This window comes from Macaca thibetana, chromosome 12 (assembly GCF_024542745.1).
Source record: "Macaca thibetana thibetana isolate TM-01 chromosome 12, ASM2454274v1, whole genome shotgun sequence".
Taxonomy (NCBI): Eukaryota; Metazoa; Chordata; class Mammalia; order Primates; family Cercopithecidae; genus Macaca; species Macaca thibetana.
The window spans coordinates 15,711,108-15,739,055 of NC_065589.1; the positions used below are offsets into that span (position 1 = coordinate 15,711,108).

At 39.2% G+C, this 27,948-nt stretch overlaps 1 protein-coding gene across 10 annotated transcripts in view; it reads right to left on the reverse strand.

Annotated features, from left to right (window-relative positions):
* RHBDD1 (rhomboid domain containing 1) overlaps positions 1 to 27,948 on the reverse strand; it is a 163,565-nt gene that overhangs the window by 90,892 nt on the left and 44,725 nt on the right. For all 10 annotated transcript variants that reach the window (XR_007718358.1, XM_050752166.1, XM_050752169.1 and 7 more), the window contains exons 4-5: positions 2,231 to 2,319; positions 261 to 317 (exon numbers count right to left, since the gene is read on the reverse strand). Coding sequence is in view for 9 of the 10 variants with exons in the window: in XM_050752166.1 (XP_050608123.1) it covers positions 261 to 317; positions 2,231 to 2,319 (146 nt within the window). In the remaining variant the exon portion in view is untranslated. The remainder of the gene's footprint in view (positions 1 to 260; positions 318 to 2,230; positions 2,320 to 27,948) is intronic.

Sequence of the window (27,948 nt, forward strand, 5' to 3'; positions counted from 1 at the left end):
ACATGAGAGACCTCATATCAATCATACCATGTTTTCATGTCTGAGTTACCTCCTTCCCTGGCCTTCCCTACCAACCCACACAAATATGCTCCCTAGGTTACCCCTCCAACTAGCTTTCAGGCGTGTTAGAGGCACAGTTACATAACATGTGAATGACTCCACCACAGCATCAACTAGCAGTATCCTAAAGTACTCTGTAGAGCTGAACACTATAATTTTAAAAATAAGTTAAAATTTATTAAATGAAATAAACTGCTTACCTGAACTATTAAAGTAGTATTGCTGTCCTGGGTAACCAACATTGGAGGAAAAACCACCTAAATGTAAAAGAAAGAAACATTTTAATGGCAGCTATAAAGTTTTAAATGCTAATTGTTCCAGTCATTAGGAAGTTCTCTGGGACAAAGCCCAAGGTCATTTCAAATGATTTCTATAACACTTATTAAAATCAACTCCCTTTTGTTTGGGGGTCAGCCCGACAGGGAAAAGAATATGTATGTGTGTGTGTGTGTGTGTGTGTGTTTGGGGGTGGGGAGTGGAAAATGAAACCCTAATTTACACTCACTGAAGTTTCTTAGTCTTTGCCTCCAAAGTACCAAAGCTCAGCTCTGATGCCTCTGTCTAAGCAGAGACGCTCTGGCTAAATGGAGAAGCTTCCTCAAACAAGGGTGTTGGGAGAGCCACGCTCCTTCCCATTCCTAGGGGACTTTACCCTTTCTTGTCCCTATAGAAGGCAGTAGGACTGTCTACTCAGTCAATTTAGCACAGCTGAATGAAGTGAGGGAGGGAGGGCCAAGGACCACACCCTCAGGGCGACCCTCCTCTTCAGCAGGCATCAGACGGCAGCTTCCACATGCTGGGTCATTTTCCATGGGGTTCCTGTGTGCTTCAATTCTCAGCTCGCAGAAAAAAGGCCGAGTTTGCAGGCTATTTGCAAATCGCACTGAGTGTTCTAATTTTCCTATTTAATTTTCTATCATATTTATTACTTTGAAAATAGAGTGGTGTAAAAACAAGTCTCCATTCATTTTTTAAGGCTTTTAAAACTAAGAGTTTAAATATTATAATTATGGGGAAAATCCTGTTTAAAAATTAAAGTACTTGCTTAAATTTCATAACATGTCTGCAAAAAGCTTTACTAACCGCTTCATCATGAGACACAGAAAAAGGAAACAAGACATTAAACTTCCGAGAATCATCTCTTTTGTCAGTACTAATGAGTATTAAATTATATTGAAAATATAATAAAACTGGACATTTTCCATAAATGAAGTTCCCACTACCTCCTCTAAGTATATACAGCAGAAGCACATTAATAAGCCAATGCGGGAAAATGAGAATCTGCTTAGATGCAACACAGCCTGTAAAAATCAACCAAAAGTGAACACGACCTGCTAATAAAGGTGCCAGTGCAGTGCCTGGAAAGCTTTCTAATATCATGAATATTATATGGTTCTCAAGAAAACCAGTCATCAGCACAAACTGTGAAAAAATTATTTATGGTTCAAGAAAAGGTAAAATAGTCTCAGAAGCTCTCCCATGAATAAAAGATGAAATAGTGGAACTCACTCTATAAAACAAGTGTTTGAAAACCAGTTTTCTTACAAGTCAAAATGAGAATCGCATTTAAAATTAAGAGGTCTAAAAAATACAAGTATTTCTAAATGAAATATTTTCACTGAGTATCATTTTGAAGGGAGAAACAAAATTTTAAAAAGCAGGAGCCAAGCTTCAAGCAGTAACAGATTTGGTTTGGCCATGCATGAATATATGGCTCATCCACCAAGGACCTGGTCATCAGTCTGAATTCTTTAAAATACTGGCCATGCACTTCAGTCCAGGCTTCATTTTCTTTTTCAACTCTGCCTTGCACGTATATTAATTCACGGACTATTACAGAAGAATGCATTCTTTTAAACGCACTTTAGTTCTCTGCATTCTTTAGGAAATCATGGTTTTCTGCGGGTAGCATTAAGGTTGAGGGTATAAATACATACTGATATTTGTCCCCTAAGAAAGTATCAGATTCAAAATTTAAGTGTGCAGCCTCTTTTGTGGAGCAATGTAAGGAATTGCACTGGTTGTTTTACCTTTTGGTTTAAAAAGAAAAACAGGCATATTAGGGAATTCCTGAGCTGAACCACAGGGAAACCTGGGGTTGCTCCTGTTCGCATCAAAATGAAGATGAAAGTCCAGCTTGTTGTCATGCCAAAGGTGTTTTACTCTGTACCTGCACATGCTTCCATCATTTTCTTCAGAGGCCCTTGAGTGTACATTAGTCCAACAAGAATCCCAGCCAGATGCCCAGCGAAGGAAGTCCTAGGAGGGAAGGAGACCCTTTGTGAGTGTTTGTTCTGCTGCTGATCAGAGACGTTCTGTCTCCTCATTAGCCCAGTGCATGTCAAGTAGTCACAGTCCGCAGGCTTTGTTCCACCATCACGTCTTTTATGCTAAGCTGCATTTAACTCAGTCCAAAGAACAATATTTCCCACCTTAAAAAAAAAAAGCACAATGAGTAACCACCACCACATGTTTAAAATGCAACAGCCCTCCTTAACCAGGGGAAGTGGGTTCGCTCCTGCAGGGCAGCGGAAGCATTTTGTCAAGACAAGTCACTACATTGCTTTCTGTTTTTCTCTGTACCTCTTATCACAAAACACAAATGGAATCAGTTTTCTGTGTTTGGCATTACATCTGGAATTATCCAGCCACTGTGAGGGATGATGTCTATCTGTGTTACGGCAGGGCAGACTGCTGCAGTTTTCTACACCATGGATGAGTGAAGCAGACAGCAAGTGAAACTCAGCAAAAGGAACTGAGATGCCCACCTGCATCCACCAAAGTTGTCTTCATATTTATCTTCCCGTCACTCAGAACAAAGAAACACACATTTAAATTTCAAACTTGAAAGATGAGTTAGGGCTAAAAGTCATGGCATATGCACGTGCGTGCACACACACACATGCATGCACACACATACACCACATAAACGATCATTCCCTCAGGAGGGCATTATTTTCATCAAATATATCTACTGAAACAGGAGTTCCCTGACCCCCCTTGCAGGATGTGCCACAGGGGTGTGACTTGTCTGTTTGGCGGCCGTGCCTGCTTAAACCCCTTACAGGAAAGGGAGCACACTGATGGATAGGTGCAGGGGCTGGGATGAGTGCTCCTAGGCTTCAGCCCCACGGCAATATCCAGGGGTGTGTATCTGCGACTCCTGAAGCCCAAGTGGGTGTGTGTTACGCGTACTCTTTTAGCTTTGCCATCCACAGTCGGCTTAAGGGTTAGATAGCTCAGTGGACCCTCTGCCTTTTCAAAGGATGAATGTGAAGCTTTTATTGGGTGATGGAGGTGGCTCAGTGGGACTGATGGGGAGCTGGAAGAGGGATGGAGTGGGAAGATGGTCTTCCCCTGGAGTTTGGCTGTCCAGTGACATATCTCCTCTCCGATCGTCCCCAGGTAAACTCCTCTTGGCATTCCGATGCTCCTCTTCACTCTGTTGCGCCATTCCCCTGTTCTTCTGCTCTTCTGTTCATCTCTTTGTCTCCTTCTGGAGCCTGGGGTCTCAGGTTTATATGGGTAGAGGAGAGCGGGGCATGGTGGGCCAAAAGGCAGCTATTGGGTGCAAAAAAGGAATTGCCTGTTGCCATTCAGGGCTGTGGGTTTCCAGGCTTGATGGTGGGGCCTTTGCTGGGAACTGCCTTCTTCTACCCACTGTTTCTGTCTCCTGTCCATGTCACTACTTCATATATAATAAAAATATGGGATTGAACATTTTTTTCCCATTTTCTGGCAAGAATAGTAGGAACTATACTTTTAGCTCCCCAACCATGCTAAAAAATTTGTATAGTAGTCCCCCATTATCTGCAGACCCCCAACTGGATGGCTGAAACCATGGATAGTACTGAACCTTATATATACTATGTTTTTCTGGTCTCATAATCATAACGGCTACTAACTGACTCACGTGTAGGTAGCACAGACAGCATGGACTCACAGGGCAAAGAGATGATTCATGTCCTGGGTGAGACAGGGTGAGATTTCACCATGCTATGCAGAGCAGTGTGAAATTTAAAACTTATAAATGGTTTATTTCTGGAATTTTCCATTTAATGTTTTTGGATCAAGGTTGACTGGGGCTAACTAAAAACGCAGAAGGCAAAAATCACAGATAAGGGGGACCAATGTACTTATTTTATTCTATGCTCAGGCTCAGTACAATCTGCCACCTATTAATAGCTCTAAAAATGACAAAGAAAGTGGCAGTTTGAGAGATACAAAGAAGTGGCCAGGACCAGTTAAAAATATAATAATAACTTCAATTTAGATGAAAAGAATATAATAATATCAGTATTTCTGAAACTCTGGTTTCAAATCAACCTTCATGGTGAAGCATATATGATAGAAAATAACATAGAAGGAAATTTCAATTTAAAACTTCAACCTATTAGACAATTAATCTTGAATCTCATTTACAATATGGAGTACAATACAGTGAAATGAATTTCTTATCTATCTCTAAATGGTTTTCAGAAGTTTGAGTTATAATCTAATTGCCCTAATATAATTTCAAATACCTAGGGAAGGGAGGCTGGCAGTCCAGAGAACTCACTGCATCACACTCCAACATTCAGCATTTTCCACCTGTGTTCCATCTCAAAACATTTAACTGGTCTTGTTTCACTTAAGCTCTATAAAAGTGTTCCTATTTAAAATAAAAATGAGATTATGATCTCATTCAATCAAAACTGAGAATCTCTCAACATTACACACACACACACACACACACACACACACACAACAGGAGAATGAATTTCACCAAAGTAAAAAGAATATAAAACTGATTTTAAGAGGTAAATTAACTTTCTCCATGCTCTTGGTAACCATTTGACAAATCACTTCCCTTCACCCTCTAAAGATACCCACATGCTGAGCGAAAAGACAGATGGACCTGCACACGGGGAGAAAACTGAACTGGGAAGGTGGGTCCACCAGTCCTAGGGTTAGGGACTTTACCCCTGAGCTGGGGGTGCTGTGGAGACCGAAAGAAGCCCTGGGCTTTGGAGGAAGATGACCCATCTGAATGCGCTGATCAGTGGCTGGGATCTACCTTCAAACATAACAGCATCAAAACCAGATTGGGTTGTCACAACCATAATTAGACGTGCTAAACAGAAGTTGTGAAGCTTGTGGTCTCTGAATAAGCCTGTGGCTTCATTCTGTTCTTAGCTATACGTGGAAGTTGCCTTCTGAAGCAGCATGCAGGGACAACCCTGCCACTAGGAACAACTTCCTCTTGACCTTACTAGGTCTTAGGCTAGGACTGGGGATTTGGTTATGACCTACCACCCTCTATCCTATTCAGAGTAATTCTCTCTGGGACAGGACCACCACCAACTCTACATCCATGACCACAGCCACTATAGTAAACAGCCTGACACTAACACTCAGTACGTAACTACCAGATGAGAGGAAGAGTGGAATTTAAATTACGCATAAAACACATGTATCTAAAATACACTATATTAAAAAAATCACAAGTTACATTTGTATGTCTTTTTTAGAAAAATGTCTAGTCAAGTGCTTTACTCATTTTTCAATTGGGTCATTTGTTTTATTGCCACTGAGTTATAGTTCTTCACATATTTTGCATATTAGTCCCCTATTGGATATATGGTTTGCAAATATAGTCTCCACTCTGCAAGCTGCCTTTTCATTTTGCTGTTTCCTTTGATATGAATGGGCAACAGGTACATGAAAAACTGCTCAACATCACTAATCATCAGGGAAATACAAGTCAAAAACCACAATGAGATATCGCCTCACATGTGTGAGGATGATTGTTATAAAAAATTAAATGATATAACAAGTGTGGGCAAGGATGTAAAGGGAACCCCGATACACTGTTGGTGGGAATGCAAACTGGTACAGCTATTATAGAAAACAATACAGAGGTACTTACAAAATCTAAAATTAGAAATACCATATGATCCAGCAATCCTACTTCTGGGTATATTCCCAAAGGAACTGAAATTAGTATTTCAAAGAGATATCTGCACTCCCATGTTCATTATATCATTATTCACAATAGCCAAGATAAAAAAACAACCTAAGTGTCCATCAACCGATAAAGAAAATGTGGTATGTATATACACACGCATCCACATGCAATGGAAATTTTATTATTCAGCCTTAAAAAATAAGGAAATCCTGCCATTTAAGACAACATGGACAAATCCAGATGGCATTTTCCTAAGTGAAATAAGCCAGATACAGAAAGACAGATACTGTATGATCTCACTCATATGTAGAATCTAAAGAAGTCAAACTCATAGAAACAGAGTAGAACAGTGGTTGCCAGGGACTAGGGATGGGAGAAATAGCGGGATGCTGATCAAAGGCCACGAATTGTCAGTTATAAGATGAATAAGTAAGAGAGCTAATATACAGCATGGTGAGTAGAGTTAATAACAATACATTACATTGTACACTTGAAATTTGCTAGCAGAGTACATCTTAAGTGTTCTTACCACACACGTGAAAATGCTAACTACTTGAAGTAATAGATATATTAATTAGCTTGGTCATGGTAATCACTCTACAATGTATATGTCATCAAAACATCACATTATATACCTTAAATATATACAACATTTATTTGTCAGTGATGCTTCAATAAAGCTGGGGGGAAAATACAAGTTGTACATGGTCACCAGTTAATACTTGTTTTAGCAGGAAATCTCACTGGTATAGATAATGACTGAACGCAGCCTCCTGCTGTCCACCCCACTACATACACTTGGACAATGTATTACACAAAATATCTGTTCAATTAACAACAAAAAAACAATAAATCTATTATTATATCTTAAAATTGGTAACTTAAAAGCTTTATTTCTTTGGTTAGCTTAATAGCCACTCTCTTTAGAAAAATCGAAACTATAATCCGATACTGACTGTGATACACCGGCCAGGCACACCACTGCTGCCTTTAGCCACACAGGTCATACAATGCACATTCAGACCGGCCAGGCACACCACTGCTGCCTTTAGCCACACAGGTCATACAATGCACATTCAGACTACAATGAGAAGAAAAATACTTTTTCCAGGGTCACAACGATTCTGCAAGGTAACCAATAACGTCACTATTCAAATTCAGATCATGTATCTCAACTTGAGAGCAAGGTAAGTATCGATGTAATTTCACTTTAATAAGGAACAATAACTTAATCCAGTAGTTCTTAAACTAGTTCAAATTCTAAGCACCTTTAAGGGTCTGATGAGAGCCAACAAGCCTGTCTTCAGAAGAACTGTGTAAACACAAAGTGCGTCACCTGTAATTTTAGGAAGTTCATAGATACCTTGAACTCCATCCATGGACCCCTTCTTAAAAATCTTGACTGAGGTGAATAACTCATCACAAACAAGAATTTCAGACATCAGCACCAAACCAAAGTAATTCTATATTTAACTGGAAAACATCTTGTTAGTACTCAAATCATAGCACAGAGGAAGCCATTTATTCTGATTACTCAAGTTCATTAACTTATTGTCCAAATTCCTTGTCGTGTCATTGCTTCTGTAACGGTGCAACCTATTTCTGGGTTCAGTTTCCTCCCTGCCAAAATACAATGTTTCATACTTCTTTTAGTTAATATTTGAGGGTAAAAAATTATCCTAGTCTCTGTATGTCTTAAAAGGTCTTTATTTCAGCATCCTATTTTGATGACAGGTATAGGATCTACTGCTGCTGATAATGAACGTACTGTCAGTTGGAAAGTCATTCCTCTGTAGGCAATCTGTCTTTTCTTTCAGCTTTCAAAGATTTTCTCTTTATTTTGGACATACCATCTTTATACCACAATCATTGTAGCTAGTTGTAGATTCATTTAACCTGCTAAGATGTGCTGTGTTTTTCAACATGAGGTCTCATGTGCTTTTACAATTCTGAAAATCCTCACTCATTACTTTTTGTCCAGTGGACCTCTAGATATGCAGCACTTGTGTTATTTCCTGATGCAGAGAGGGTGCTCAATATATGTTTATAGAAAAAAATTTCAATAAAATATGAAAGGGTTACAATCAAATCAATGTTGCTATACATTATTTATATGGGATAGTGATAGTAGAGAGGCAATTTTGGAGCAAAACTGAGATTAAGATATTATTGTGGATTTAAATTATGCAAACTAAATACGAATATTATTAACACCAACAGACAGTGTTCTTTCCTATCAAGCCAGCTTAAGCTGCTCCTCATCCATTTAAGAGGCTATTGTAAGGCTGAGTTAAGTGGTTATGCAAAATGTTCCTGCTCTCATGTGCCACTGTGACAGAATCAAAAACTAGAGCTGTGACTGAAAGCTGTGACAAGCTATGAAGGCCCTCCTCTATTAAACGGCAAATTCTTTCCACAGTTGAAGAGGTTGTCCTCTCAAGCAAAGCTCAGAAAGCAGAAAATGTATTACTCTAAGACATAATCTCACTATGTATGCAGAGCGAATGACCTCATTAAGGATACAACTTGGAGACGCAATGTTGGACAAGGTAAGGGAACGAGGTAGGGTAAGAGGCAGTCAGCTAGAAGTGTCCTATTGTACTCTCCACAATTTCCTCCTGTAAAAGCAGTTAATAGCAGGAAGGGGCTGCACTGATCAGAAGCTCTGGGGTTTGGGGATCTTAATAAATGGTCCTGGATTTGCAGTACTAGCAATGAGACCTAATACAAATTTTTCAGGTTTTTGAACACTAAGGCCACTAGGAAAGATTTTGACAGGATTGCTGCTTCTCAAGAGAAACTGTTTTTAAACCTCTTGTTTTCTGTCCTTGATGCCTCCTTCAACCATGACACCAGCATGATTGAATGACCTGGTCTACATGCTCTCTACCGTGCATCCCTTGCTCCCTGCACCTTTGTCCTCAGAAGTAAAACCTAGCCATCTTCCAATATTATGTCCCCCAAAGGCAGCTATACTGACAATGTACCCTCTACAATCCATGACGATTTAGTAAGCATGGCACCAGCTGCAGACACAGGGATGGAAGCTGACCACTGACATTTACTTGAGGCCCAGATAAACAGAATCTGGACAAAAACAAGGGTATTGGAAAGGTAGCAGAAACCTCTTTTATAAAAGAGCTTCCAAGATAACAGACAATGTTTAGCAATTCCTGGGCTCTCAATTCCATGTCCCTATGCCTGGTAATAAGACAATTCCCTGAGCTGGTTCAAGTAGGTACATTTTGCCATGGCTTCAATGTTTGTCCCTCCAAAACTCATGTTGAAATTTAATCCTTGTTGTACGAGTATGGGGAGGTAAGGCCTAATGGGAGGTGACTGGGTCATGAGGGCAGATCTCTCATGAATAGATTAATGTCCTCCCTTGCGGGTGAATGAGATCTCACTTTTAATAGTTCCTGCCAGAGCTGGTTTGGTGTTGTTGTTGTGTTTTGTTTTTTGAGACGGAGTTTTGCTCTTGTTGCCCAGGCTGGAGTGCAATGGCGCAATATCGATTCATTGCAAACTCCGCCTCCTGGGTTCAAGCGATTCTCCTGCCTCAGCCTCCTGAGTAACTGAGATTGCAGGTGCATGCCACCATGCCCAGCTAATTTTTGTTTGTTTGTTTTTTTAGTAGAGACAGGGTTTCACCATGTTGGTCAAGCTGGTCTGGAACTCCTGACCTCAGTGACCCACCCGACTCAGCCTCCCACAGTGCTGGAATTACAGGCGTGAGCCACCGCGCCTGGCCCAGAGCTGGTTCTTAAAGAAAGCATGGCATTGCCTGTCTTACTTCTTCCTCTCTCCTCATGTGGTCTTTGCACAAGCTGGTTCTCCTTCACCTTCCACCATGAGTGGAAGTAGCCTGAGGCCCTCAGCAAAGGCTCAGTTTTGAACTCCAGCTGGTAGAACTGTGAGCTAAATAAACCTCTTCTCTCTATAAATTACCCAGACTCAGGTATTCCTTTGTAGCAACACTAAATGGAATAAGACATATTCATTCATTCACTCATCAAATATTTAGTGACTGTAATATAAACAAGACAAACATGGTTCTTGCCTCCTGGCGCTTAAAATCTAGAGTGGAGGAGACATGGACAGACAGACACATACACACACACACACACACACACACACCCAAACTGTGCTAAGTGTAAGAAAGCAAGTCTACTTTACCTAGAACTGTCTGGGATGGCTTCTCAAGGGATGTCATTTAAGTGGCACTGCAGAATTTGGAGCTAGCATGCTCAGAGGTGGGAATGGAAGCTTCAGGCAGGGACAAGCACATATGTAGCAGCTTGAGGCAGGAAGAATTTGGTATTTTAAAACATTGAGATGGCCAGGTACGATGATTCATGCCTGTAAACCTCGCATTTGCGAGGCCGAGGCAGGTGGATTACCTGAGGTCAGGAGTTCAAGACCAGCCTGGTCAACATGGTGAAACCCCGTCTCTACTGAAAATACAAAAATTAGCTAGGCATGGTGGCATGTGCCTGTTGTCCTAGCTACTTGGGAGGCTGAGGCAGGAGAATCACTTGAACCCCAGGGGCAGAGGTTGTAGTGAGCCAAGATTGAGCCACTATACTCCAGCCTGGGTGTTAGTGGGGACTCTCCCTCAAAAAAAAAAAAAAAAAAAAAAAAAAAGTGAGATGACTAACAGTAAGCAAGAAATATGGGCGGGCACAGAGTACTGCATAAATTTAGAAACTGACGGTACATAAGGCCTGTGTGCCATGTGCCTTATGTGCCATCGTAATGAACTTGAGTTGTTTTCCAAGTACAATGGAAGGCCACTGGAGGATTTCAAACAGGAGCACTTTTAGGAGTGATCTATTCTGCCTGCTGAGAGAACAGACCCTAGAGAAGTAAGAATGGTCAAATTAAGCAGAAGACAGGTAAGGAGGATAATGTAGTCCTGGTAAAAGATTATGGCAGCTTGGAAGAAAGTGGTAGCAGTGGACTACAGAAATATTAATACTACTAGAACAGATCTTGATAGGACTGCGTCTATCCCAGGAAGGGTAACAGATGGATCTGGGATGTATTTTAGAGGCAGAGATAGAAGGACTTGCTGATGGACTCAGTGTAGAGGGTGAGGGAAAGGAAGAAATCTAGGCTTCTGGCTTGTATAACTAAATGGATAGTGGAACTATTTACTGAGATGCAGAAGATTGGGAAAAGGAAAAGTTAGGGTGAGAGACAATGTAAGAGCTCAGTTGTCTTCTTCGCTTTGAGAGGCCTGTGGGACAACAAAATAGAGACATTTAATCAGAAGGTAGCTAGGTTGCAAGTTGGAAGTTGAGAGGGAAGAATGATTCAAAATGTTGCTCCCATATTTCATGTGTTGATTCCCAGATTATATACAATTATAATGTTACATATTTATACACGTTATACACATACACAAATATACATAAACGTAGCTAAAAACAAGATGTAAAGGAAATACATAAAAAATATTAATAGGTAATATGTGGGGAACATAACATCCCCCTTATTTTCCAAACTTCTTATAATAGTGTTTCAGTAATTTCATTTATTTTTAAATGCAAAGGGAAAAGACACCGAGCAAGGCTCTCATTTTAAGAACCGTACTTTTCTCGTCAATGTGGTGGATAAACTTAAATAGTTTTGCTATTGCTGGGGTGAGTTGTGAAGAACACCTTCCTCCATTTGGCACAGGCAAGTGTTTCTAAATAACGCGCTGGATGAAAGTCATAATCATTAGTTTTGCAGTATTACAAAGTTTCTTTAGGATCTGTGTTGTTATTCAAATCTCCTTCAAAACAAAATGACAGGTTATACTAAGTTAAATAAAAGCAAAGGTAAGTGAAATCACACAAAATAACTGGACAAGAATCTCCCCCGACTCCTTTAATTGGGCACAGAGGCTAAAGAGGCAGTGAGATTCTGTGAGGCTAGTGTTCTTTTCCTCAGACACTTCACGTAACCAGACACATCCTAGAGTTCCCTACCCTGTATCTTCCATATTCCATGCTGAGTAGCTCCCACTGACCACAATCCTCTCCATCTTCTCTGCACCACCCCTTCCCACCCATACCCCAACCTCTTAGAAAAGTAGTCAAGAGCACAGTTGCTGGGGTGAGACTGCAGGGCTGACTGCCGCGAGGCAGCAGGAGAGCTCAGAAAGGTTCACATGGCCTGCAAAAGTGTTAGCCCAGCAGTCTACATAGTTGCCTAGCTCAGACTTCACCCTGGCTCATGTAACCATGCCCTCATCTAGCCCATTTTCACCATGGTGACAAGTGTGTCTGTCTAACCAGCAAACCTGATCCTAGCCCAGAAGCCCTTTGGTAGCTCCCCAGTGTCTCTAAAACAGAATGCAAGCAAAGCTTGTTAGGCTCTTCATGGACTTCTGTCTGCCTCTCCAGCCTTCTCTCTCCCCTCTGCCAGGGCTCAGCCCTACCACATCCGGGGCTCTAGCCACTCACCAACGTAAGCATCCACCCTTCAGGACTTTGTATGTGCCATTCCTTTTGCCCTCCATGTCCCCCAGCTCCTGATCATGCCGGGCCAGTGGGACCACACTCCCTCAGGATTTGGCAGAGGCTGCTCCTCTGGATCCTGCAGTGGCCCCTGTGCTCCTCTAGCATGCTGAAGTTTCCCTGTCTGTTGATTTGTCTGATATCACCCTGCTATTTAATTCAGTGACTTTCAACCCAATCGCACCCAATACCCCCTTATAACCCAAATATTTTGTAATGCTCCTTCTTGAAATAAAATTTATGAAAAACACATCTTATACACTTACTTTTTAAAGCACAGATACATATACAAACACACAATCACAAGTCAACATAATATCCTAGCTATAAAAATAAGAATAAAAAGTAATAAAATAAAATGTTATGAATTATAGGCTGGGCGCAGTGGCTCACGCCTGCAATCCAAGCACTTTGGGAGGCTGGAGGGGGCGGATCACTTGACATCAGGAGTTCGAGACTAGCCTGGCCAACGTGGTGAAACCCCATCTCTACTAAAAATACAAAAATTTGCCATGTGTGGTGGTGCACGCCTGTAAATCTCAGCTACTTGGGAGGCTGAGGCAAGAGAATCACTTGAGCCCAAGAGGCAGAGGTTGCAGTGAGCCAAGATGGTCTCAATGTACTCCAACCTTGGCAACACAGCAAGACTCTGTCTTGAAATAAATAAATAAATAAAAATAGTATGAATTACAATTGCTCAGGCACACCACCAGCAGGAGACATATAAAGTAGCCCTTTGCTTGCACCTATGTATGGAATCCTCATAAATATGGGAATAACGAATGCAGGTGGTTACAGATGCAGGCTTTTTGTGACTCGAGTACCACATTCAAGGTTCCATGGGTAATGTGAGTTTACGTGAGGTTAAAAAACTCTTGATTCCAAATAAAGCAAAGTACAACTTTCCCTCACTTTACATTTACAATTTATTAATATAATTTTCCTGGAAAAGTCACTGTATATTAAATCCATGTCCCCCCAAAAACTGCTCTTTATATGAAAAGCACACTTAGGTTTTAGGCTCAGATAATCATAAACAGGTTTTTCATTTACATGAATGTCCTTTCGATAGACCAGGTGTGGGTAGTGCTGTGTGTAGAGGATCGTTTTTATTGTGGAGGTCTGTCCTGCAAGCTGCGAGACAGCTAGCACCTTTGGCCCCTGTACCCCAAATGCCAGTAGCACCCCCCGCTAATCATTAGGATTACTAAGAACAGCGCTGCAAATTTCCAAAATCCCTGCTGGGGACAAAGCCACCCATCCCAGTGGAAAACCACTGGCTTAGCACACAAAATATGCTTATTAAATGTTTGCTGAATTGATGACTTTTAATCATGAGGCTTTGAAACTATTTCTTTTCAAAGTACTTCTCATGTGACTATACTATGCACAAATTCCAAGGATTCCAAGTCAATCTACAACATATTGAACTGATATGCAAGAAAAGTTCCCACCACAACTGAAATGCACATGGGGAGTTGAATATTTGAAAGAGGCCATGATCACTTCCACATTGCACTGTGGTAGAATAAATGTGACTTGGCACGGGAAAAATGCTCTGCCATCTGCTATTACTATAGACAAAAATATTTCTGGATGCCACATGAATGATTATTTGCACATTACCTCCAGAAAGTAAATATAAAAATGAAAGAGAAGTTGGATTGTTTATAGCCTGATTTTAACATGTGCTACTGGTATAAAGCAAATAGATATCCCTGTGAGTTCAGTCTTTTGGAGGTATTTTTACAAGCAATGCCATAGCTAGAAATTCCAAGGCCCTATGGTAGATGGACTCTCTAAGGTTGCTCTAAGTCTAAAGACTGACTTATTGATCTTTGTTAAAGGAAGTTCATCATACAGATACATGAAGAATAAAGAATGGCAGGAAATAGTCTCAGCTAGAACTGTGGAAATGCTGTCTAGTGTATTTCCTTGTACACATCATAACATGAACGAATGCACTGCCCTTCCCAGGTTCTAGTTATGATCTGCTGGTTCTCATTCCTGGCTGCACTTTAGAATCCCTTAAAGAAGTTATACAATTTACTGCTCCTTGGGCCCCACTCCCAGAAATTATACAACGTTGGTCTGGGGTAGAGTCCTGACATTGTTTTGTTTTTTTTTTTTTCCGTTATTTTTTTGAAATGTTGTTTTTAATTCCCCAGAAATTCCAATGTGTTCAGGCTGAGATTCATTGACCTTAACTAAAAATTTAAGTTCTAATGGTGAGATTTCAGTTGCCATATTGGGCCAATAAGAAAAACATTTCGAGAGTAGGCAAGATTGCACCTCACAAACTACCCCATAGAAGTGGCATCTGTTTCCCTTCTTGGTCTTACTTATTCTATTCTACTGTAATGCTGCATAAGAATTAAGTATAGCTTTGAAAATGCATGCAAGGAAACATGAACTTATTTCAAAAGATTCACAAGTTCTTTGTACTTATAAAAACCTGATACCTCAAGTCAGTGTACTCACATGTACAAAAAGTCATATGCACATGGCCAAAGATGATGAAAGTAAAAAGTTAAGATAATCCCTGAATTCCTAGAGCCAACACCAAGATTAGAACAAAAACTGCATTGTAAAGTTAGCCCATAATTTCAGAAAAAGTAAATTCTGCTTGTGGTTAAATCTGGTATGAATAAAAATTCTGACTATGAAAAACAGACATGCCCCAACTACTACATGACTCAGAGACCTGAATGTGCCATCAACATCACATACTGCTCTGTAGCAGCTTTCTGGTATGTCTGTCTGTAAGGCACAGTTAATGTTAAACAAAGAGCATAGAACCACTAGCTAGAAAGTTCTAAAAGCTGCCCATTTGAGCTGAATCTGCTTATGCAATGCAAGCTGTTAGGCTGAACATTTAAAAGTGATCCTAATTAAGCCAGGTGACGCCATGGGCTCATCTCAGAGCAGTGTCACAATCAAAGAAACACAGCCCCACCTCCAGTGGAGGCTCAAGAGGTGCAGATAGTCCCTCATCTTCCTGGCAGCCAGAGCACAGGCATGTGACATGCACTGGCCAGATACCCTTTGTATCTAATACTGAGAGTCTAGTGATGACAGTCTAATGAAGCACTGACCAATGGCAACAAGCATCCTGCCAGTTCTTACAGGTTCTTCCAGTCCAGGTCTTCAGTATTCTCAAAAATTCTAGAAGCTACCTGATATCCTTGTAGTAAGTCTTTTTATGGTTCAGTTTGCCAAAGTTTATTTCTAGGGTTTCCAACCAAGAATTCTATTGGTAGGGTACAGATACTTATACAAATGCCAGGGAGACAGTGGCTGCATTTTCTCCAAGATTGCCAGCATTAGGATGTAGGAGCTGCTGGTATCAGCTCTGTCACCATGTGGAGAGAACTCTTCTGAGAATGAAACTGAGCAGACAGACTTTACGATGACCCCTGGTGATCCCTGATTCCTGGGTATTCACACCTTGGATAGACCCTTTGCCATGAGCACAGGTGGAACCCGTGACTTGTTTCTAATCAACAGAATACAAGTCACTTCTATGATTATGCTATTAATATTACATAAGACTGTAATTTCTGCCTCACTAGCAGACTCTTCTTTGCCGAAGGAAGATACCACATTGTAAGCTGCCCTAGGGAGACAGTCAAGTGGCAATGAACTGAGGGCAGCCTCCAGCCAACAGTGAGGCTCTTAGTCCAACCACAGGAGCTGACATTGGATCCTTCCCCAGTCAAGCCTTCAGCTAAGATTTCTGTACTGACACCTTTGTTGCAGTCTTGAGAGAGCCTGAAACCAAGGACCCAGATAAACCATACCTAGACTCCTGACCTATTAAACACTGTGAGATAGTAAATGTGGTTGTTTTAAGCCACTGGATTTGAGATCATTTATTACATAGCAATAGATAACTAATACAAAAGCCAAAACAGGGGTTGGGGGTGGGCGGTTAGTGAGATAGAGCCAGGAGGGAGAAATAGAATCCTAATGACAGTAAGACCCTGAGTTTCATCATATCTGAAGTTCCTGGAACCTTAAAGTACACCATGGAAAATTTTAATAGTGTCCTTTTCTTTGACCACATTTGCTTGAGTTGTGTTTTTTACTTTTCAAAAAAATTTTATTTTAAATGTTTATGGGTACATAATAGGAGTATATATTTATGGAGTATGTGAAACATTTGGGTATGGGTACACAATGCTTAATAATCACATCAGGGTAAATGGGGGTATCATTCACCCCAAGCATTTTTAAATAACTAAAAGAGCATAATTGGACTGTAGTAACACGAAGAACTGGGTTTCTTTAAATTGTAACCAAAAGACTCCTAGCCAAGGTGCCAAAAGATGACAGAGGCATTATGGAATCCAGCAGGCCTCAATCTCTCAAAGAGAATTTGGCTAAACACTCTATTTCAGCTCCAGGGTAGGCAGACCACAGGTGGAATGGAGGACCTGATGATTCTAGTAAGAGTTAAGAAGAATGTTACCACACTGAAGAAATGCTAATGCAGATGTTCATCACTGAATGAGTTCCCAGAACCTTGTAACAGATACAGCTCCATTCCTCATGTGCAGGAGATATAAAAATATTGTAAGAATTAAAAGAGAAAATACATACAAAAGAATCCTGTAGAATGGCTGACACATTGCAAGTAAATGAAATGTGAGTCAAAACTCAAACATCTCACTGTTTTAAAAACAGATGCACTATTTTTAAATACTCATTTATTATGTCTTTTAAAGGGCTCTCTAAAATCTGTAGTTATGTTATTCAATAAGTTGTTAGCAAACACTTTCAAGGGGATTCCATGATTTACATGGTTCTGGAAGGCGTGGACATGCCCTGACTGGCTTGAGCTTTGGCAACTCTCTCCTTGCACCTGCAGGTGGTGGGTCAGGGACATGGAAACGGCAGCAGCCTGCCCATCAGCCAGACAGACTTCAGCATTTGTCTTGTGCAATCTTTTAATTCTTCCAACAAGCCCATGACGTGGGTACTATTACCCGTCTCACTTCACAGATGAGGGGCTGATACCTAGAAAAGGAACTGAATCAAGGGCCTAGGACTATGAAGCACAGAGCTAGCAGGAAGAGGGAGTGGCACTCAAAAAAGGTGTGCTGAAAGGAGAATTCAGTAAGAAAGCCATCTCCAGTACTTCATCCCTGATGGATACACCTTCAGCTGGACTTTGCTCAGCATCTATGTCTGGAAAGGTATAATTAGGGTTTATAATCTGTCATGGAGAACATGAGAACAAGCGACAGTCTGACTAGAAGCCATATAACTGTTTATGTAAACACAAGTCTAACAATGTGTTTTGACCCACAAAACACTTCGGGAAAATGAAATCTACTGATTTCTAATTTGTATTCCTCAACAAAACTTTTCCAAAAACACTACATGCCTTCAAGTCTGCTAAAAGGTTTGTTTCACCAGATAGTTTTAATCTCCTTTATTATTTTCTGAGATCTTTTGTTGCCCCTTTCCCCTCTAACCCTTATTTTAATGTTGGTTCTTAGCTGAACTTTAAGAAAACTCAATTGCAACTAACATGCGAAAATGTAAAAAACCCAGATCAAAGGCGGACCTCAAGCCATTGTTAAAAATAAAGATCTCTGAAGAGGACCTTGAAATAATGCAGAGCACATAAAGAACACCTCTCTCATTACTTGGGCAGTTCACCTCTAGCCGAATGGGTGACAACAGCTCTGACGAGTCCTTTCAGACTGAAGAAGCAGAACAAGCCAGTCTGGCAGCATGGGAAATACCAAGACAAACCATGTGTGTTAAACAGTACACAATCAGCATGCTCAAGACCCTGGGTAGCAATCACAGGCAGTGCACTCAGACACGCTGGAGTGGAATTTATGAATTTTAAATGAACTTTTACAGTTTCTTGGGGCAAATCTTTAAAATTACTGCTGCAAGGTAAAAAGCTTTGAACTTAATGTTCCCAGACATGTTTTCACCCTTTCTGTATCTAACTACAATACTCTCTGTGGCTGTAACTTCAGCCATTTCCCATTTCCTGCAAATACACCTTAAATCTCTTGCCATGGAAGTCGTTTAATCCCTAACGTGCAGATTCTCAGACCAGAGATTTGATAACTCCTGATTGTGACTAACACAACTGTTATTCATGTAAAATACCTGATTGAGGAAAACAAAACCAAATTATAGTCATAACAGTAATGATAAAAAGGAAAATGTTTCTCCCTTTAGAAAAACCAGAGTTCTTCACTGCCCTTTGGCAAAGAAAGAAATGTACACGTACTATACCTTACACATAGCCTTTTCACAAACACAAGTTTCTCCCTTGCTACACCTTAAAAAGAACAAAAATAAGACAGAAAGGTCAGGGTAAAGATGAGAATTAGGAAAAATGAGTCAATGAAAAATGTGGTAAGATTCATAATAGTCTGATCCTTAGGTTTCCACTACCAATTAGAATCTAGACCTTTTTTACAGGAGTCACTGGTGGTTTGGATTTTTAAGTTTTTAGCTAATATTAAAACTGAATTTTTGAAAAGAAAATGTCACTGAGAGTTCATGATCCAAACAGTATTTAATATATAATTTTTTAAAGTCTGAGTTTCTGATGTGTTCTAATTGCTGTAACACTATTGCATCTGAAGTCGTAGATTTTATTCAATAAGTTCTTACCCAGGGAACACTCAATTATAGCATCAGTTTGTCGAGGGCTTAGGATCCTGTAACTTCTGAGGGAGAATTCCTCAGTGTAATTAGGGAGGGAACTTAAACTATTCCACCAATGCTGCTCACCAAATACGTGGCTGGATGGGCAAGCACTAAAGAATCTAACACTTACTCACTTGAAGTAAACTATCTTCCATGTCTAATGTGTCCTCACTTCCAATTCAGCAGCTCAGAGTAGGGAAGAAAAGGGAAGGAGGCCACCCTGAGTCGGCCATCGAGCTATATAAACCAGACAGGAGTTCTATTAGAAGCCTACTTCACCATCTGTGTACATGTTGTATCGTTGAAATGACTTTAAGGTTATTCTTTAATGGAAAAATACCAAACATTAGTAAACAGTAAACTTCCATCAACACTACAGATTGGTTATTAGTAAAAAGATGGATCGGAGAGTATTCATTTTTAATTCATAGACTCTACTTGTACATTCAATACAAAAGAGCATTGCAAGTTTATAAAGTCATTTTTCTGCCGCCTGCATAGTACTGAATTATTTAAAACTCATTTGAAAAACACACACACACACCTGACAGTTTTTAAAATACTGTTTGACAAGAGCATTTTCAACATCTATAAAAGTATGTGCTAGAAAAGCAGATTCTGTACACACTTTCTTTCATTAGCAAGTCCTAAAGTATTTTTACCTACTTTTGCATCACACTTCACAAAACTGCCTGAAAGAGGAGGAAATGTGACCCTCTGTTTAGAGTTCAAATTACTTGGTATATATCGTGCAGTGAATTTATGCCACCCTTTAAGTAAAATTAACTGGTTTGTCAAAATCTGTTCAATGTCAGTTACACTGCGGAATTCTCCCTCAAAAATTACAGGATCATAAGCCCTCAACAAACTGACACTATAATTGAACGTTCTCTGGGTAAGAACTCATTGAATGAAATCTACAACTACAGATGCAATTAGAACACATTAGAGAAACTCAAAGGCATTTTAATAATTATATAATAAATACTGACTGGATCATGTCTCAGTGAGGCTTTCTTTTAAAAAGAAAAGCTTTATAATATTAGTCAACAACTTTTAAAAACTCCAAACCAACAGTGACTCTTAAAACAGTCTTAAAATAGAAACAGTTATCCTCTCCCAAAATATACATCATCCTCAAAGTTGACCTAGCCTCCTCCATATCTGTGGCTACATCTTTTTCAAATCTGTTTTAAGTATTCTTTCTAATTTTCTTAATTAAGCCTGCCACCGACTTGTCTACTTGTTTTTTCAAAGATATAGCTATTCATTTATTAATTCTATCAATTTTTCCTTTTAGTTTATTAAAATTTGCCTTTATCATGATCAGTTCCATGTTCCTCTATTTATTTGTTCCTTTTCTAGCTCGTTAAAGACAGTTACTTACTCTTTAAAATTTTTTGGTATATAATAAAAAGCATTTAAAAGTTTGCCAAAGTCCACAGGTTTGATATGTAGTATTCTCAATATTTATGTCTAAAGTCTTTTTTTAAAAAAATTCCCCTTAATTAGGGAGTTAGTTCTCAAGTGATTATGACTATTGTTTTGCCTTTTCTTCATGTTCAGTTTTTAAAGTCATTATTACCTTGTGATGAGAATATGCCCTATACAGTTCTGTATTTTTAGAGAAGATTGAAGTTGCCTTTGTAGTCTAAATCTTATCATCTTTGTGTGAGACAAGGCAGGGCCATGTCCTGCACAACACTTGCAGGCGGAGCTTCCACTGTCCTAGTCCAGTTGCTCAGCCGTGTTTTCAAGTCTTCTGCATGCTCCGTTTTCCCTTTTCTTGTTTGAAGCCCACACTCTGCCTTGTAGCTCTGTGCTGAGATTTTGGATCTGACATCTTTCCTTGCTGCCCACTCCAAACTTATGGACTTGGGTCCCCAACTCAGCTATTTTTACACTTTGCTATTTATCTTTAGCTGGGCCAGACACCCCAAATGCTGGCTTTATTCAACAAATATTTATTGAGTAACTACAACGTACCAAGCACTATTTTAGTCACTGAGGATAAGCAGAGAACAAGACTAACAGAGAATATCCCTGCCCTCTGGAACTTGGAAGAGACAAACAAGGGTGCAAAAATAGGGTGCTATGGTAGTCCCCACTTATCTGCTGTTTCACTTTCCATGGTTTCAGTTACCCATGGTCAACATTGGTCTGAAAATATTAAATGGAAAATTCTATAAATAAACACGTCTTACTTATATCACACGCTGTTCTGAGTACTGTGATGAAATCTCACGCTGTCTTGCTCCATCCCACGTGGGACACAAATCATCCCTTTGTCCGGTGGATCCATGCTGCATACACTACCTGCCCATTTGTCACTCAACAGCCATCTCAGTTATTGGATTAAAAAAACACAGCATATACATTGTTCTGTACTATCCTTGGTGGTTTCTGGCATCCACTGGGAGTCTTCAACAGTATCTCCTGCAGATAGTGGGGGAACTGCTGTATATATGTATGTTTTAAGAACTAAATTTTTCCACTATAAATGATGCATGCTCCCTGTAGAAAATTTAGGGGGGAAGCGTTTAAAGGAAAAGCTTTAATACCAATAATTCCACAACCTTGAGTTAACCACTATTAATATTTGATGTGTTTCTCTCTAGTCCTTTTTGTATGACTACTTTTACTTTGAAAAAAATTGAAACCACTTTATATGTAATACTTTGTATTCTTCTTTCTACCCTTATTTTATCGTGTTTTCTAAGCCAACTAATATAATCTCTGACAATACCATTTTAATGGCTATACAATATTGTATCATGATGTACGACATGATTTATTGAGTCATGTACTACTGGATGTTTAGGGGGTTCCCCATTTTCTGATACATCACGACAATACATATGCTAGTATCAATCTTTTCATGTATTTCTGGCCATTTATACTTTAGATAGATTCTTAGAAAGGTAATTATTGAATCAAAGGGTATAAACTTTTTTACAAATCTTGATACACATGCCCAAATTACTCTCCAGAATGTTTATACCAATGTACAGCCCCAACAAAAGTTGATGTAAATTCCCATTTAACCCAAACCTCAACAGTAACAATTTTAAAATTATTTAATTTTCCATTATTTAACTAATAATGAGCTTTTTGGTTACCCAGTGTTATACAGAAAAGAAAAAAACAAACAAAACTGCTTTTATGTTAGACATTTATTGGCCACTGATAGATTTTTTCTATAAATTGCTTATTGATAGCCTTTGCCAATCTGCCTGTCAGTGTTTTTCTTGCAGTTAGTATTGTTCATCCTAAAGATGTAATTCATTTTTTTCTCACTTATTTCTGATTTTTGCCCTTTATTTTATCAAAAACAGCCTATTATTTTTGTCTTCGTTTAAAATTATGTTCATTGTTTTTATGCTTAGAAATTAAAATTTTCCTCACACATTCTTAGATATTTTTCAGATCTGGCTTATTACACATTCTAAACATCAGCAATTTGTTTTAGAGTCTAGTGAGGCAAAGCTCTAACTTTAGTTTCTTCCAAATGGTTAAAAAATTCTTTAAGCAACATTGTTTAAAAACTCTTATTTTCTCTATTGATTTTTCACATTATCTTTATCACATTTGTGGCCAATTATGTCATAAAAAGATGTGTGTCTTAGAATCAAGAAACTATGGCAATATAAATTACCGAAGTGACATATATTGCTAGAAATAAAACTTGTTATTTATTTGACCCGTGTGTTATAAATGACTACAAAATTAAAATGCTCTCCTCTTGAATTCAGAGGGGAACAATGTCCATTTAAAGAGAGATAAATTAGAATCAAATTATTTTATCTCTCATATAAGCTAATGAGAAGCCAACTTTAAATGGAAGGAACATTTATTCAGGCTGCAGCCTGTTCTCAGCTGGTTATCACAGAATAATTGATGTACTAATGATTTCAACTCATAGCACCAACTGTCTTCATTTTACATAATTTGAACCAAACCTGAATGTAAATGGAAACAGTCCTCATGCCTATTTAACTCCCATGACTTTTAACTAAAACTCACTTAATACTGCAGAAGCAGAAGAGGAAACGGAAATTAGCAAATAAAAAGAACTCTCTCTTTTAAAACATTCCTCCTTATACTGAAATAGGAAGAATTAAATAAACACATTAGAAATCTCCAGAGATGTGATTTATCATCTTATTAGTTGAGAATGAATATTTAATTGTATAACATTTATCTCCAATAGTGTCTTCTAAAAAAATTCCAAACAGGCCAAAGTGCACATTCTAAATATTCCAAAGGGAAATACATTGCTTTAGCGGCTACATGATTTTTGTAACGGAAAAATATTAGAAAAAAAAAATCGAGTCAAAATAATTGCTACATTTGTAATTAACTTCTCATATTAAAAACACCCTTTTCCTGTAAAATACAGTTAACAGAGCTCTTCAATTGAATTACATCCACTTATTGATTATCACCTACTAACCCATGACATAGGCCTTTTCTTTAATTTTTAAAAATTTTACCGTTTTAAAATAACCTCCAGTCATCATTATCTGGGACATCCAACATAGTACTCAAGTCTCGCACCTGTCACCAAGTCACCAAAATTGATCATTAACAAGCCTAGTTAGTTAAGTACAGATTAGGTAGGTGTTACCATCCACACACCCACAATTATATCCCAGCATGATAGCCAATTAGTTTCAACCTGGGTAGTGAACCTTATTCCAGATAACTGTTCAACTAGAAAAACAGCTGCTTCCTTGTTTCTACCTACCGCTCTTCTCTGTTCTTCTGAGCAAGCGAATTGAGTAAAACAGACCCTAAACAAGGTCCGACGAATGTACAGACAGCAGGAGTCCTCCATGGCTAGCCCCCTCTGGTTGGTATAGAAATGTCTCATATCCCTGTGGTTTAATTCCACCTCTGTGTATGATGTGTACATTTTTAAATGGAACCACAGCAGGCCTGTCTAATTACAGAAGACAGTGTGTGTTCATGCACCTAAATTTAAAACTTGCTTAGAAATCACGCCATGTGGCTAATTGAACACTGTTTCTGAAGCACATGAGGGTCAATGAGAGTTAATGTTCACACATGCAGACGCTCAGGAATGATTTTATAACTCTTCATTAGAAATAAATAAAAATAAGTGTCACAGCCAAGAGGAACTCTTATGGACCGAACTGTGTCCTCTCAAAATTAGTATGTTGAAGCTCTAACTCCCAGTGTGATGCTATTTAGAGATGGGGTCTTTGGGAGATATTTAGATTTAGATGAGGTTAGGAGGGTGGGGCCTTCGTGAAGGGATTAGTGCCTTTATAAGAAGGGACATAAGACAGCTTGCTTTCTCACTCTCTCCTTGCCACATGAGGACACAGTGAGAATGCAGCCTAGAAGAGAGGCCTCAACAAGAACCAACCATGATGGCAACCTGACCTCAGACTTCCAGCCTCCAGAAGTGTGAGAAATAAATTCCTGTTGTGTAAGCCACACAGTCTATGGTATTTGTTATGGCAGCCCAAGCTGACTAAGACAGGAATCTAAGACACAAGGACTATTACATGATATCCCAGATGGGGTCCTGGGATAGATAAAGGACATTAGGTAAAACTTAGGAAAACCTGAATAAGGTATGGACTTCAGTTAATAATGGTATGTCAATACAGGTTCATTAATTGTAAAAAAAAAAAAAAAAAAAAGTATGCTAATGTTAAAACATTGATAATAGGTAAACTTGGGTGTGGGGTTTGGGGGAGCTTTCTATACATCTTGGCAATTTTTCTGTAAATCTAAATCCACTTTAAAAAACAGAATTTACTTAAAATACATAAGTAAATAATAAAGCCTGTATCTTCCATCTCCCACAAAACACAACCCATCATATCATTGCTTTTTCTTTTTTTTTTTTTTTTGAGACAAAGTCTTACTCTTGTCACCCAGGCTGGAGGGCAATGGCACGATCTCAGCTCACTACAACCTCCACCTCCTGGGTTCAAGCGGTTTTCCTGCCTCAGCCTCCCGAGTAGCTGGGATTACAGGTGCCTGCCACCACGCCCAGCTAATTTTTGTATTTTTAGTAGAGACAGGGCTTCATGATGTTGGCCAGGCTGGTCTTGAACTCCTGACCTCAGGTGATCCACCTGCCTCGGCCTCCCAAAGTGCTGGGATTACAGGCGTGAGCCACTGCACCGGGCCCATATCATTTCTTTATTTTCAGTAAAAAACACTTTCTGTTCTTAGCTATGATGTTTGATAAATCTGTATCCATTAACGTCAACAAAGAAGAAATTCTCCATAAGCATCATCTATGCTATTACTTATAGAACCTAAAATTGTACTGTGTAGTTAAGGTCTATTACTACATATAATCTAATAAGAAGAACCACTTGGTATTTGTGATCCCCACTCATTGAGACTGAACAATCACAGCTTCTTGAAAATATGTAAAGGACAGAAACAGACAAATCACAGACAAGAAAATAGAATTGACTAAAAAGGAAATGTTAAAAGTGTCCCATTTCACGAATAAAGAACTGTAAGCAACAGCAGCGGAATAATTTTTGTTATTAATACATATCGAACTCCCAAAAAACTTACAGAAAATGTTCAGGCTGGCCAGGATGGGAAAGCCAGCACTTTCATGTGGTGCTGATGACCTATAACCTAGAACAAACATGCAGAAAGCAAGTGACAGTGTGCATAAAGACACATGAAAATAGTTCTAGCACTTCACTTTGTTCTGGGAATCTAATCCAAGGACAGACTCAGACCTGGGAGCCAAGACCTACAAATAATGCTGTGACAGACATCCTCATTTATAATCTGAATGATGAGGTAGTAAAATTAGTGTGTAAAATTAGTGAATCAGAAAATAAGCTAAAGAACTACAGGAGAAATCATTATCCAGTCATTAAAAAGGAGGCTTCTCTGTGCTTACAGCATGTTAAATGAAAAAATTGAAAATACAGTTGCATACAAGGGTAGGGGTATGTAAGAGAATAATGCTAATAATTTTCTCTGGGTGGGAGATTGGGCAGTGATATGGTTAGGCTTTGTGTCCCCACCCAAATCCCATCTTGAATTGTAATCCTCATAATCCCTAAGTGTCAAGGGAGAGACCAGGTGGAGGCAATTGAATCATGGGGGTGGTTACCCCCATGCTGTTCTGTTAGTGAGTGAGTTCTCACGAGATCTGGTGGTTTTATAAGGGGCTCCTCCCCCTTCTCTTGGCACTTCTCCTTCCTGTCACCCTGTGAAGACGGTGCCTTGCTTCCCCTTCATCTTCCACCATGATTGTAAGTTTCCTGAGGCCTCCCCAGCCACGTGGAACTGTGAGCCAATCAAACCTCTTTCCTTTATGAATTATCCAGTCTTGAGCAGTTCTTTACAGCAGTATGAAAATGAACTAATACAGGCAATTTGGTTTCTTCATCATATATTTGTATGTCTGCAACTTTTCTACAAGGAATATGTTGTTCTTTCAATCAGAGGTTCAGAAATAAAGTTACCTTTTCACTTAGCCACTACTTTCTTTTCAGCTTATTTATGTATTTCAACCAGTATTTAAAAGAAGTTGTTGTACTAAATCTCTTTGAAAAGAATACCTAAAGAAAACTCAGTAGTCAGATGAAACTGTCTTTTCTGTTCTCAACGTGTCCCCAGTTGTGCTCTAAGTTCTTCCCACGGTGGGTCAGGGAATGGGAAGATCATTGTCCAGCTGTTCAGGACAGGGCCGGGGCTTCTCTCTCTCCCCACAGAATTGGACTTCAGAGGCAGAGATGATTAATACACCTCCATTCTCTCAAAGAGTTCCAATTGTAGTGGGAGGGAAAGTCCCTTGCCTCAAAATTTCTCCTTCTCATCTCATAAAATCTAACTCAAGGGAATCACTGTTTTGGGTTAAATATTGTTCTCACCTTGAGTTCTGCTCAACTGTAAGCCCTGCTGGGAGGCAGGACAAATTAATTCTTTCATATGACTCAAATAACTTTCCTTTATTGGAGTCTGTAAAGAGGAAAGGGAGGAACTACACATAAGCAAACATTCAAGAAATGCAGAAGAAAAAATTCCCCTACTTCACCAATCTGCTTGGGACAGTCCTGGAATGTTGACTGAAACTGAACTCTAGCAAGCTAGGAAAACATGTTTCCATGAAATGAAACAGGGTATCATTCTATATACACTTGTCATCCAAGCTTATTAGAAAAATCCAACAATCCAAGTAGATACAAAGACAAAAGATGCAATCCTATAATATAAACAGAAAACCATGCTTCAGAAAATGCTCATCCTTGACAACAAACAAATGTGTGTTTATACACACATGGACATGCACACACAGGCCAATCTGTGCTCAACTTGACCAAAATAACACAACAAATTGACACAACTTCTTGAAAAATAACCTAAACCTTCCTTCAGAAACCTAAATCTGAGACAGCTGCCCTTCTCCCCTCTCGAAGAGCTGCCACAGACACGAACCCAACTCTGAGAAGACGAAAATTCCTTCTGGAGTCCTCATCCATCAGGTTATTTTTGATGAAGGAGGTTTCTCTTCCAAGAATGATTAATTTGGGTATTGCTGAATTTATATGTTTGTCACTTGCTTATTTATATGAACTCCCAATGTATCTTTGACCCTATATCCACTGGTTTTTTTCTACTAAGCTGTCAGAAATACTTTTACATTTCAAACAATTTAGAAAGGAATGTTATACTTTTATTTGGGAAAGTGTATTAAATTTTATACCTCATTTTCTCCTTTGCTCTAGATAACCC